Source organism: Bos javanicus, chromosome 5 (assembly GCF_032452875.1).
Source record: "Bos javanicus breed banteng chromosome 5, ARS-OSU_banteng_1.0, whole genome shotgun sequence".
Taxonomy (NCBI): Eukaryota; Metazoa; Chordata; class Mammalia; order Artiodactyla; family Bovidae; genus Bos; species Bos javanicus.
Window position 1 is genome coordinate 56,737,291 of NC_083872.1, and position 12,317 is coordinate 56,749,607.

Here is a 12,317-nt window from a genome sequence, read left to right on the forward strand (position 1 = left end):
TGGTCTAACTTCTCCCCCAGGCCCTCTCTTGCCCAGCCCAGAGCCCCAGCCTCGCCTTTCTGCCGGTCCCGGTTGAAGACTTTTATGTCTTTGAGCTGGACACCGATGCCCGTTCGCAGGGGCACGGAGTCGGTGGCATTGTCCTTGCTCCCGCGCTTGATGGAGCCGTTGGCGTGAGTCCTGCGGGGAGGTGAGGGGCCACAAGCAGGTTGTCAGCTGAGGCTGAGGGGGAGGGGACGATGGCCCAGGGGAAGGCCAGGACAGAGGCCCACCTGTCACTCCAGTAGATGAACTCCTCAAACACGGACACCGAGAACATGTCCATGTTGTTGCTGGACAGCACTACCTCGCGGTCCTCGCCTGTCTCCAGGTCGATCCGCTCGATTTTGTCTGTCCGGGCGTCGCACCAGTATAGCTTCCCATCCTGCAGGCCAGAGGCGCCCACCTCACTGCCAGCCCCACGTCCCAGGCAGCACGGGGCAGCCACTCACTCCCGCCTCACTGTCTCTTCCCTCCTTGCTCTACATCCTCCCGCTCTCTGACCTGCGGCTCTGCTGGCCTCCCTCTAGCGCCCACTTCTGAGTGACCTCCCTGACCATCTCCCGGGTGGTGGAACCCTACTCTGCATGGGGCCTGGGCCAGAGGACCCCATGGCTCCTTGGTCCATTTCTTCCCACCAATGGGCATGTCACATGAGATTTAGTGGGGAGCTGTCCCTCCCCGCAGAGCGCGTTCCGCCTATTTGGCCTCAGGGCTGAGCCTGCACCCAAACCTGATAGTCCACGGAGATGCCGTTGGGCCAGCTGATGCTGACGTTAACCAACACCACCCGCTCACTGCCATCCAGCCGAGACCGCTCGATCCGCGGGTACTGGCCCCACTCAGTCCAGAACAAGTACCTGGGGGGAAGGTGGAAGAGGGGGTCAGTCCCCAGAGCATGGAGGAGAACGGGCCTGTGGCCAGAGGGCCTGACCAGACCAGAGCCAGGAGTGGGGACTGGTCAGCCCACCCTGCTTCTCACCCCTTCTCCGGGTGGACCGTGATCGCCCGGGGCTTGTCCAGACCCTGGGAGATGACCACATAGCGGAAAGAGCCATTGAGCCGGGCAACCTCGATGACATCAAAACCCTGGTCCGTCCAGTAGATGTTGCCTGAGGAGGGAGGAAGGCAGGGTGCTCAGGGGGCGTGTGGGGACTCGTGTACCTCGTCCCCTCCAGCCTTCTGAGACCCCCACTTCTCCCCTTCTGTTCCTGCCTACCCCTTCTCCTCACACCCCCTCCTCCTGAGACCCCATTCCCCCAGTCCTCTGCCTCACCTGCAGTCCACCAGCCCTCCCAGAGCTCACCTGCGATCCAGTCCACTGCGATGCCCTCCACGCGGCCAATGCCGTTGGTCACCACATCCTCACGCCACGTCTGGTCCCGCTTAGCCCGGCTGATGGTGCTCAGGCCCATGTCCACCCAGTAAATGGTGTCATTCTCTGGGGGCAGAGGAGCCAACATGGGGATGCTCACCGAGGCAGGGGACAAGGTGGAGGGGTCAAAATCACAAGGCGATGACTGAGAGCTGGGGAGACCAGTGGCTTGGGACGGTATAGCAGGGCAGGGCAGCTGTGGTCAGGCAACCTCTCCCTGGACCCCCAGAACACTTCACCGCGAAGGGAAGGCCATGTCCCACCCCTTCCTGCCACCATGGCTCACCAGCATGGAAGTCAATGCCAACAGCCAGTGAGGTCCCCGACACTGGGACCAGGGCGTCCGACTTGTCGTTGGGATCCAGCGGGATTCCCCGGATCCCCTCGTGCACAGAGTACAGGAGAAAGGAGCCCACACCTGAAACACAAGCACAGTGGGCATGGGCCTCGCTGACACCCCTTAAGTTTGGCTCTGTCACCCACAAACCCTTTTGATACCTCCTCCCACCCATCACACCTCCCCTCTCACCACACACCCTAGCTTGGAGCCTGGGTGGGGACCCGGCCAGTCAAGTCACCTGGCCAGCTCCAGGCAACCACCTGTGAGATCCCATAGTGCCCACTAGAGGGCAGCAGAGACCAGGCTTTCGCTTCACACAACCGGTTCTGCCTCACTCGGTTCACACAACACTTTAACAGCCCTAAAGGTGTTAGGGAGGATCTGGAGAGGTTTAGATGAGTCAATAGGACTGAGTGACTCCCAAATCTAGACTTCCGCCCTTGTTTGCTCTTTGTTCTCGTCCGTCTGGTCTGTGTCACATCATTGAGTCTCTGGCACCCAGCTCCTGAGCCAGCCTCCTTCCCAGTTCCCCATTTCTTACAAAGCGCCACTATCCATGCACCCTAGAATTTCCCCCTGCCTTTATCCCCTTGCAAAGCACATCCTCAACTGAATCCCCCTAGTGGGCCCTGGTTGCTCAGGATCCTTGAAAAAAAGGACTCATGGTTGAGTGTGGGGAGACCCCAAACACTTAAGAGTCTCCCCACAGAAAATTCTCAGAGCAGATGAGCATACGCAAGGCTCTGAGAAGTTCTGCAGCAAAAAAAAAAAAAAAAAAAAATCCAACTTAAACTTAGTTCAACCCAGTGTTTCTTTCTGTAACATCGACCACATCAAAGAGGGAGGTTCCTAGGAGTGCACTTTGGGAAATGCTGTCCTGGGGCGGGCTTGTAAATCAGTCAGCAAGTTCTTGTGAAATAGCTCTCAGTTTCATCCCTTCTCTTCAACCCAGCTGCTGAGCCCCAGCCCAGGCTAACAGCCTCCTGACTGGTCTAACTGCCTTGGTCTCTCCCTCCCCCACTCAGCCGGCTCTCTGCCGCCAGGTTAATCTGCCCCAAACACCACTTTCCAGGTGCTCCTGGCTGAGAACCTGCAGAACCCCGCCTGCCCCATAGCCTCACCCATGAACCCCACACCCTGCCCGCCACTCAGGCTGGCACGTCAGGGCCTTGCACCCACCCTCCTACTGCTCTGGACCCCTCGCCTGGCATGTTGTCCCTTCTCCTTCAAACCACACTTAAATCCTCTGTGCCCAGCACACTTCTTGCATGAAGTGACCCTGGCGTCCCCTCTGACGTCTATTTCTCCAGAATCCTACTCAAGTCAGAGCCGCTTCATGTCTCCCCTCCCCCACCTCTGGTTAAGCCTGCTGAGCACAGGGACAGGGACTTCTGTCCCCCACCTCCCCCATAGCAACCAGCACAGTGGACGCTGACTAAGCATCTAACCCAGAAGGCACTTAATACACAATGGACTCATCCTGTGTCCAAGCTGAGAAGAGGAAGGTGGGCTGTAGAGGAAGACGAGTCGGGCTGGGGACCAAGGTCGAGGGGAGGGGGGCAGAGGCAGGGGCACTGACCCTCGCAGGCCTGCTGGCCGCTCCGGAGGCTGTAGCCGGCTGTGCACATGCAGGAGCGGGTCGTCTCGGACGTGGGCAGGCAGAGCTGCGAGCAGTCGCCGTTGTTGACGCTGCAGGGATTGGTGCCCTCGTGGTCTGGGGGCAAGTGGGAGGCACAGAGAAAGGGTTACTGGCTCTCCTCAGGACCTCGGCGTCAGGCTTGAGCATGCCTTGGGACAGGATGGTCACCCCTTGACCCCATACCTTGTGGGGGTCACCACCCCTACTCAGAGCTCAGGTCTCCAGTCCCGCAGGGCCCCTGGCCCTTGTGAAAGAGGGGCCCCATGGGTGGTGAGCAGAGCCTAACCCGTTTTCATTCCCCTTGCTTGCTCAGGGCTCCTCCTGGTGCAGCCCTGGCCTCTGACCCCAGCCCACTGGCCCTGCCCTCGAGCTGCCTCACCCAGCTGGATGCTCTCATCGTAGACCTTCATGTGCATCACCAGGGTGGTGCTGTTCCGCAAGACCACGGACCCCGAGCCGTCAGCCTTGTTGCATGTGCCCATCTTCTCCGACACCTGATCTGCCCACCACAGCTTGTCCCCTGGGGAGGCAGGAAGGGATGAGACCCTTGGGGAAGGCCCCACCCCAGGCCAGCCCTGTCTCCCTGGCCCTGCCTGCTCTGCTCCTGCCCCTGGCTCCCAGGCCAGTGGCCCTCACCCATGATGGCCAGGGCAGTGGCCTTGCCCAGCTGGTTCCGCATGGCATCGATGACCTCTAGCTCGCTCCCATCCAGGTTGCAGCGGTTGATGGTGTGGTTCTTGGAGCTGATCCAGTAGAGTTTGCTCTCAGGGAAGTCGATCGCCAGGCCTGGAAGAAGAAGGGTGTCACGGCCAGAGAGCCCGGCACCCACCAGGGCTGGGGGCCAGGAGCCTGAGTGAGTGGCTGGGGTCCTTCTCACCTCTGGGGATGGGCACAGAGTTTGTGTGTGGTTTAGGGGGAGGGTGCTGAGAACAAGCACTAAGCTGGGAGCTCAGGGAGACGGAGGAGTGATAGGGAGGAATCCCTGAGATCAGAGGGGCAATGGGGGGGGGACCCTGAGAGCATCTCTGGCTGGAGGAATTGGGGAAGAAGGGCTGCAGAGCAGCAGGACGGGCTCATACCCACAGGGCCCCTCTGGCCACTGAAGAGCAGGGTGCGGTTGCTGCCGTCCATGTTGGCCATGCTGATGTTGTCACCGTCCGTCCAGTAGAGCTTCCTAGGGGCGCCAGGAAAAGGGGACAGTCAGAGTCCTCTTCTTCCCCCGCCCCACACCCCGTGTCCCTCAGCCTGGGGCCCCGCAGGACATACCCACGCAGAGGGTGGACGACCAGCCCGTGGGGCTGCTCCAGGCCCTGCACTACCGCATTCTTGAAGGAGCCGTCCAGCCGGGCCACGTTGATCTGCTTCTTGTTGGTGTCGTAGCTCGTCCAGAACAGGTTTCGGGACACCCAGTCGACAGCCAGCCCGTGGGCGTTCGGCAAGTCTGGGGACACAGTGGGGAGCTGTGGTTGGGAGTTTGCGGGACACAGGTCAGGGGGCTCGAGGGGAGGGGGCCAGCCTGGTTTCTGGGGGAACAAGGATCATGACCTGGGGATGGAAACACTCGGAGGAAAGGATTCGAATAAGAGTCAACAGGACCCAGGAGAGCGGGGGGTAGGGGCCAGGGGGTGGGGGCCAGACAGACCTGCAGAGACCACTGTCTCCACGCCGGTGCCATTGATGAAGGCCCGCTTGATGGCCTGGGTCCGCACATCGGACCAGTAAACGCGCTGCTCTCGGGCATCGTAGTCCAGCACCGTGACGTTGTCGATGTCGGGCACCGTGAAGGAGATGATGTAGTTGTAGTAGGGGGCGTCCAGATCCACACCCCGGATCTCCATCTGACGTGCATACAGCAGGAACTTCTTAAACTCTGCGGGCACAGGGCAGGTCACTGAGGGCAGCCCCCTGCCTCCACGCCTTCCACCCACCCAGACTATCACGGTTCCTTCTATCTGCTGCTGGCCCTTGGCAATCAGGGAGACCCTGCTGGGCACAACCTTCCAGTCGGGGCGCCAGTCTTTTCTGACAGTGCTGTCTCCGGAGCCTCTCCCATCAGGCCCCTCCCAGCTGAGACCGCCTACCTTTGCTCAGAACCTGCAGCTGGGATAGCCCGACCCTCCCCCGTCAGCCTCGGTGTCCCCCTGGCTCGGGGGGGGGCCTACCGTAGCAGGTGGTGTTGTCTTTGTGGAGCTTCATAAGGTGTGGGCAGGCACAAGAAACAGTCCGGTTGTAATCAATCAGACACAGGTGGGAGCAGGGGCCCCGGCCCCCGTTGGCCTCACAGGGGTTGGGAGCTGGCGGGGAGGGGAAATCAAGACCATCCAGTAACCCTACCGGCCCTGCTCCCCTGGCCCACACCCGCTTCCTGTCCCCGTGTCGCTGCCACCACCCCAGCACAGACCCCTCCGGTCTGCGAGGCTTCTGCGGAGGTTGCTGTCCTGTCCGGGCCCTTACCCATGGGCTGCCGGGAGGGGTGGTACACCTGCAGGTCAAAGGGCTGAGTGTTGGTCCTCTGGACCACGGTGACATTGTGGCCCGTCCACTTGTTGGCCTTGGCCAGTGTGTTTGTCCGCCAGTCCGTCCAGTACACCTCGCCTCCATACAGCGTCACTGCAAACGGGTGCGACAGGAACTCGTGTCCCCGAAGCACCTCCATGTGACCGGAGCCGTCGTAACGGGCAGAATAAATGGCGTCTGACCTGAGAGCGTGGTTCAGGGCAGAGTGAGGAGCCAGTGGGAACCTGAGACCTCGGGGTACGTGGCCCGGGGTTCCCACCTTCTCAGCCCCGACCCCAGTTCCCCTGCCCCTTCACTCTCCCCAGCACACAGGGCTGGGGTGACGTTTAGAAAAAGATGCCCCCTTCAGGCACATCAACTAAAAAAAGTCCCACCCCCTCAAGCAGAGCTTACAGATGTATGAGCAAGCATGGTGTTGTGCCCAGCCCTGTGTGTGGGACAGCCCTGCCTCTGCCCTCCTCCATCTGCGCCTCTTTCCCAGCCCAGCCTCTGCCCCTACTCAGTACTCTTCCTGGGCCCTTGTCTGGCTCCAGCTCCACTTCAGTCCTGGCCTTCTCACCATGCTCAAGGCTACTGGGTCCTGGGACCCTCGGCCCCGCCCTGTCCCCAGGGGGTGGGGAGGACAGGGCTCCAGGGAGGTGCAGGTGCTGACCTGGCGTCGATCCACAGGATGCGCTTCTCCAGGTAGTCCACGGTGAGCCCATTGGGCCAGCCCCCAGAGCCTGTCTCCCGGTGGATGGTGCGGCGCCCGGCCCCACTCATGGAGGCTGCCTCGATGCGGGGCAGGCTGGCATCCCAGTCCGTCCAAAACAAGATCCTAGGGGAGTGGGGAGGGGGTCAGGAGGGCCAAGGTAGAGGCCTGGGGGAGGGGTTGTGGGAGGATCCTTGGTGAAGGGCGGAGGAGGCAAGGAGCACTGGGAGATGGGTGTGTCTGGCCCCTTCAGGGGAGTCACGGGGCCAGAACAGGTCTGGGCAGGGCCCTCACCCATCCCGGGGATCCAGTGCAATCGCCCTGGGGTGCTCGATGTCACCAGCCAGCAGCGTGGTTCGTAGGGTCCCATCCAGCTTGGCCACCTCAATCTGGTCCAGGTTACTTTCCACCCAGTAGATATTGCCCGCAATCCAGTCTACAGCCAGGCCCTCGGGTGTGGCCAGGCCATACTGAATCACCACCTCGAAACTGGTCAGGGCTGAAGAAGAGAGGTCACAGGAGGTTAGACTCACCTGGGGTGGGGGGTGAGCTCATGATACATGCTAGGAATCCTGGATGGCCCACCCCAACCTTGACACCTCTGTGAACACCTCTGGTGTGCCCTGAGTTCAACAGAGCTTCCCAGAACCCCTACTCTCCTCACCCAGGCCCCCTGCCCCAGGAGGTCAAGCAGAAGCCTGGCTTCTAGAACCCTGGAGAAGGGGAAGTGGTGACTATCTTCTGCCTGTGACTCTCTGAAGGGCCAACTCCTGGGAGGAGGTCAGAGCAGAGGGTGGGGGCTTTAGGGAACAGACCTAGACTCAATATGAAGCAGAGAGAATTTTCTAGAACTCACTCCACAGATGGTCCTGGAGGTCTTTCTATGGTTTTATATATATATATATACACAGACACACACACATATACTGTGCTGAATGCTAACTCTTTTCGACCCTATGGACTGTAGCCCACCAGGCTCATCTGTCCATGGGATTCTCCAGGCAAGAATCCTGGAGTGGGTTTCCATGCCCTCTTCCAGGGATCTTCCCAACCCAGGGATTGAACCTGGGTCTCCTGCACTGCAGCCAGAATCTTTACTGTCTGAGCCACCAGGGAAGCCCTATATACATATATAGTAATTTAGAAACTGTTACATAATGTGAACATTTTCACAGTCTACTTAACCATCTCCTAGTTGATGGACATTTGAGATGGTTCCAGGTTTTCTCTATGGACTTCTCTGGTGGCTCAGACAGTAAAGAACTTGCCTGCAATGCAAGAGATCTGGGTTCAGTCCCTAGGTTGGGAAGATCCCCCGGAGAAGGGCATGGAAACCCACTCCAGTATTCTTGCCTGGAGAATTCCATGGAGAGAGGAGCCTGGCAGGCTACAGTCTATAGGGTCACACAGAGTCGGACACAACTGAGCAACTAACACTTCACATTTTTCTCTATGACAATACCAACTCTTCTAGTAAAATGCACTTCTTTCAAGCCTCTGCTCAGATGTCAGCTTCTCAGGGGGCTTTCCATGACCATCCAGTTTAAATGCCACCCCCGTTCTCCCGCGCCACCCTGCCCCTTCTCCTTATCCACAGTACTACCCCCTCTGTCACAGTCTGTGCCGCACTCATTCCCTGTGTTTATCTCTGATGTTCCCACTGGTGTGTAGGCTCCATGAGGGCAGACATTCTGTCTTGTTCGGCTCCCTGCTGTTTCCCCTGGGCCTGGAGTGCGTGGCAGGGGCTCAGGAATGAGCGTTATTAAAGAAGCAAGTCTGTGATGGGTCAGGCCGCTTCGGGACAGAAGGCAGGGTTCAGGTACCCCACCCCTAAATGGCTTTTTTCTTGCAAGCCTGCAATTCTGGCCATTCCAAAGAAAGGCTGATCATTTTGTTAATTATCAGGCTGGCAGCTCTGCTGATGGTAATTACCGGGCGTCAGGCACTGAGACCCACAGCAAAATCTAACCCAATTAACAAGAGTGTGGGGGATAGGGGAACTCAGGGCCTCTGCTCCAGGCAGCCTGCATCTGGTCCCCTAGATCTGAGAGCCCAAGGGCCGGGTCTGGGGTGCACTGGGGCCCCACGTCGGTGTCGGTCTAGGGGCAGGCGGGGGTCACCTCCGTTGTCCAGCAGTTTCCCGCGGTAGATCTTGTCCTCCACCACGTCGGTCCAGTAGAGGGCGCTCTGGCTGAGGTGGAAGTCCAGGGCGATGGTGTTGCGCAGGCCGGGAACCAGCACGCTGTAGTCCCCTTTGTGGAGGTCAATGCGCCGGATCTCGTGGCGGTTGGAGAAGATGATGAACGGCTTGAAGGGGTCTAGGGAGGGGTGTGATGGGGTCACTTCTTGCCTCCGAGCCACTCCGTGGGCCCTGGCACTGGGCCCAGATGGAAACCTCAGCCTCCTCCTGCAGTTCAGCTGCCGCACTCCCGCCCACCCCGCCACCCCCCCGGCCCAGTTCCTCCGCCTCGGTCCCGACCGCCTCTCACCCAGGCTGCGGCAGCTCTCGCCGTCGGGCTCCAGCACCCAGCCCTCATAGCAGGAGCACTTCACGCTGAACTTGTTCTGGTCGCATTTCTGGCTGCACTTGAGATGCTTGGCGCAGTAGCTCTGGATCTGGCAGGTGTGGTTGTCAGGCCCCAGCTCCATGCCCAGAGGGCATGAGCACACGATGCCTTCACCAGGTGCCACGGAGCAGTTGTGGCTGCAGCCACCGTTGTTCAAAGAGCATTGGTCTGGGGTGGGGGGCGGGGAGCAGGGGACAGGATCAGGGTCAGGATCCAGAAGGAGGCAGGTCCTTTCCATTCCTCTGTCCCCTTGCTTCCCAGGCACCCTTGGGACCAGGGTTCGGATCCCTGCACCCACTGCGTGGGTGGTCATCTCCTCTCTCCAGGAGCACCCCTCTATCATGGTCTTGTCTTTCTGATATCTATTTCCCAGCCTCTTCTTGAGCCATGGTGGGGGCCCCAGCCTTTTGACTCTCTCTGGGGTGGGGGGTGTGGGGGGACTTTCCTCTATCTCTTCTGATGTGGGTGTGATTTGGGGGTGGGGTGCGGTAGGGAATGTCCTGCTCCGGGTCCTCGGACACACCCCAGGACGTGTCTGCCCTGACTGATGACCCGTCAGTGGTTCTCAGGGCTGGTCCTTATCTCCCGCTTCTCTCCTCTGAGGAACCCGATGCTGGGCCAGCCGGGCTCAGAGGAGATAAGGGGCTCTGCTCCTCATCCCGGAGTCACACTAGGCGGCCCTCCCTGACCCTCGTCCTTTTGATCTTGAATGCACAGCCTCCTCCCCCAACCTTCTCACTCACTCAGCAGGACGGGGTGCCTGCCCTTCTGACCACATCAAGCCTCAACCCTGGTGCCTTCATCCTGAAAGCTGGCTGAGGGAGGGGGGCTGGGCCTGCAGGGAGGGGCTGCACTGCACTGTCTCCACTGTACTTCATGGGCTGTGTGACTTTGGGCCAGCTCTTCAACCTCTCTGAGCCTCAGTTTTCTCATGGATAAGATGGGGGAATTGTATGTGTCTCACAGGGCTGCTTTATGGGTTAAATGCTGTAACAGTGGGAACACTGAGCACAGCCTCTTGGAAATGGGTTTCTTAGTAATGGCTCTGAGGACTGCTCACCCAGCAGCCAGATCTGCCCTTTCTAGCCTGAGACCCCCTCCCCACAGAGCTTGTCCTGTTGCACGGCCCCGGCCTGGCCCAGCCTCATCTAGCTTCCTTGCCCATTTGTCTTTCCTGGGCCCAGGACTCACCACAGAGCTCTCCCTCATCTGAGCCATCTCCACAGTCGTCGTTGCCATCACACAGCTTGTCGGGTGGCAGGCAGACCGAGGTGTTGTTGGCACAGGGGTGCGAGGGCGGCCTGCAGGCCAGGGACTCACAGTTCTCCTCGTCCGAGTTATCCTCACAGTCGCTGTCGCCATCACACACCCATGCTTTGCTGATGCACCGAGCTGCGGAAGGGGTACAGCATCAGGGGCCAGGCCTGGCCAGTAGGGCTCTCTGCGCCCTCTTCCCCGACCCGGTGGGCTTCTCTAATCAGGCCATAACTATAATACTTTGGGGTCCACTAGGAACCTTGAGGCTTTTTCTGTCAAATTCACATGGACAACAAAGAAGGCAGGAATCTGCAGGAGGTGCTGACATTCAGGACTGGAGAGGGTTTTGGTTCCCAGGGCCCTACCTGCAGGCTCTGGCCCCTTCATACCGCCCCCATGCATCTGGCACAAGCTTTTTTCTGTACAGCCATTTGCCTCACGGTGTCCCCCTTGCTCTTGCCCTGCTCTCAGTATCGTCTCCTGTCTGTGCAGTTTCTCTTCAGTCCTTCTTTTTACCAGAGTCTTTGCAGCCAAACTTGACGTTGGGATCACAGACGTGGGTCACTCCCTCACAGCTCTTCTCGTCACTGGAGTCCATGCAGTCAGTGTCCCCGTCGCAGCGCCACCGCAGGGGGATGCACAGGCCATCCAGCCGGCACTGGAACTCATCATTGTGGCAGCCGCCAGGAGGCCTTGTGGCTGCAGGGGGACAGGTGGAGAGCTCCGGATCAGCCATCCCATCTCTACCTTTCCAAACCCCTCCTGCCATACCTGGCCCGGGGCTATGAGCTGAGGCCGGCTGGAGAGATCTCTGAGTCCCACTGACTCTCCCTGCAAGTGCTAACTCCGAGTCAGGGCCGTGACTCCTTCCAGGGCTTAGAAATCCTCTTGTTTCACCTCCTTATTTCACACATGTGAGCTCGGCTGGATAAGCAATTTGCTAGGTCAAAGCTCAAATGCCCCCCACCTTAGCCTAGCCTCTGCTGCACTCGTTCACTTCACAAACACTTACTGAGCACCTATTGTGTGCTAGCCACTGTCCCAGGAGCCATCATGAATAAGACAGCGGCCTCACCCCCGTGGAGCTGAAGTTCTAGCAGGGAAGAGAAGCAGTGAAGACACGACACAGAAATCCAGAATGGAACTACAGGTGGTGATCAAGGAAGGCTATGCAGACTAAGCCGCGTCAACGCTAGGGAGCATGGGATGCTACTTGAGATAAAGAGTCAGGAAGGGCCCCTATGCAGGAGATGTTTGAGCAAAGACCTGAATGACGGGAGCCGTGAGATTAACCGTGCATCCCAGGAAGGGGAACAGCTAGCAAAAGCCTCTGAAACAGGACCACGCGGGGCGTACTCAGAAAATGCCCAGGGTGTATTTAAAGCCGCGCGGCTGGAGCAGGTGATGGAGGAGATGAGTGGCAGGAATGCAGGTCAGAGAGGTTGGGGGAACCCTGCCGGCCATGAAGCAGGGCTCAGCACAGATTCGAAGTGTGCAGGGCGCCAGGGCAGGCTTGAGGGCAGGGCTGGGGAGTGATCTGATGTGTAGGATGTGATCTGGCGGCTGTGCTGTGACTCAGGATGCCGGGGAAGGAGCGGAAGCAGTAATGGGAGGCACAAGTGACTGTGCACAGCCTCGCCTCACACTCACGCTCCGCCATGTACACGGTCCATGTGCGCATCTCCTCCCTGGACTTCAGCACCAGCCTCCCAGCTCATCTTCCTCCCTCAGGGTCTCTCCCCCGGAGCCTCTTCCCAACCTAATGTCCTTCCAGGATTGTCCTCTGAAAGCATTTCCTACATCTCAACGCCTTCCAGCTCTGAGACCCTTCGCAGGTCACCAGTGCCTGACCTGCGGCTGTAATCTGCACCCTCTGGGTGCTGCCTCGTTGC

The 12,317-nt window shown here is 59.3% G+C and overlaps 1 protein-coding gene across 4 annotated transcripts in view; it reads right to left on the minus strand.

Annotated features, from left to right (window-relative positions):
- LRP1 (LDL receptor related protein 1) overlaps nt 1-12,317 on the minus strand; it is an 80,931-nt gene that overhangs the window by 26,975 nt on the left and 41,639 nt on the right. For all 4 annotated transcript variants that reach the window (XM_061416718.1, XM_061416716.1, XM_061416717.1 and 1 more), the window contains exons 21-40: nt 10,942-11,124; nt 10,360-10,560; nt 9,091-9,336; nt 8,722-8,919; nt 6,896-7,100; nt 6,563-6,727; nt 5,848-6,092; nt 5,556-5,687; nt 5,036-5,263; nt 4,660-4,834; nt 4,473-4,567; nt 4,030-4,179; nt 3,773-3,913; nt 3,334-3,468; nt 1,701-1,832; nt 1,346-1,480; nt 1,022-1,151; nt 773-899; nt 273-424; nt 56-180 (exon numbers count right to left, since the gene is read on the minus strand). In XM_061416718.1, coding sequence (XP_061272702.1) covers nt 56-180; nt 273-424; nt 773-899; nt 1,022-1,151; nt 1,346-1,480; nt 1,701-1,832; nt 3,334-3,468; nt 3,773-3,913; nt 4,030-4,179; nt 4,473-4,567; nt 4,660-4,834; nt 5,036-5,263; nt 5,556-5,687; nt 5,848-6,092; nt 6,563-6,727; nt 6,896-7,100; nt 8,722-8,919; nt 9,091-9,336; nt 10,360-10,560; nt 10,942-11,124 — 3,300 coding nt within the window. The remainder of the gene's footprint in view (nt 1-55; nt 181-272; nt 425-772; nt 900-1,021; nt 1,152-1,345; nt 1,481-1,700; nt 1,833-3,333; nt 3,469-3,772; nt 3,914-4,029; nt 4,180-4,472; nt 4,568-4,659; nt 4,835-5,035; nt 5,264-5,555; nt 5,688-5,847; nt 6,093-6,562; nt 6,728-6,895; nt 7,101-8,721; nt 8,920-9,090; nt 9,337-10,359; nt 10,561-10,941; nt 11,125-12,317) is intronic.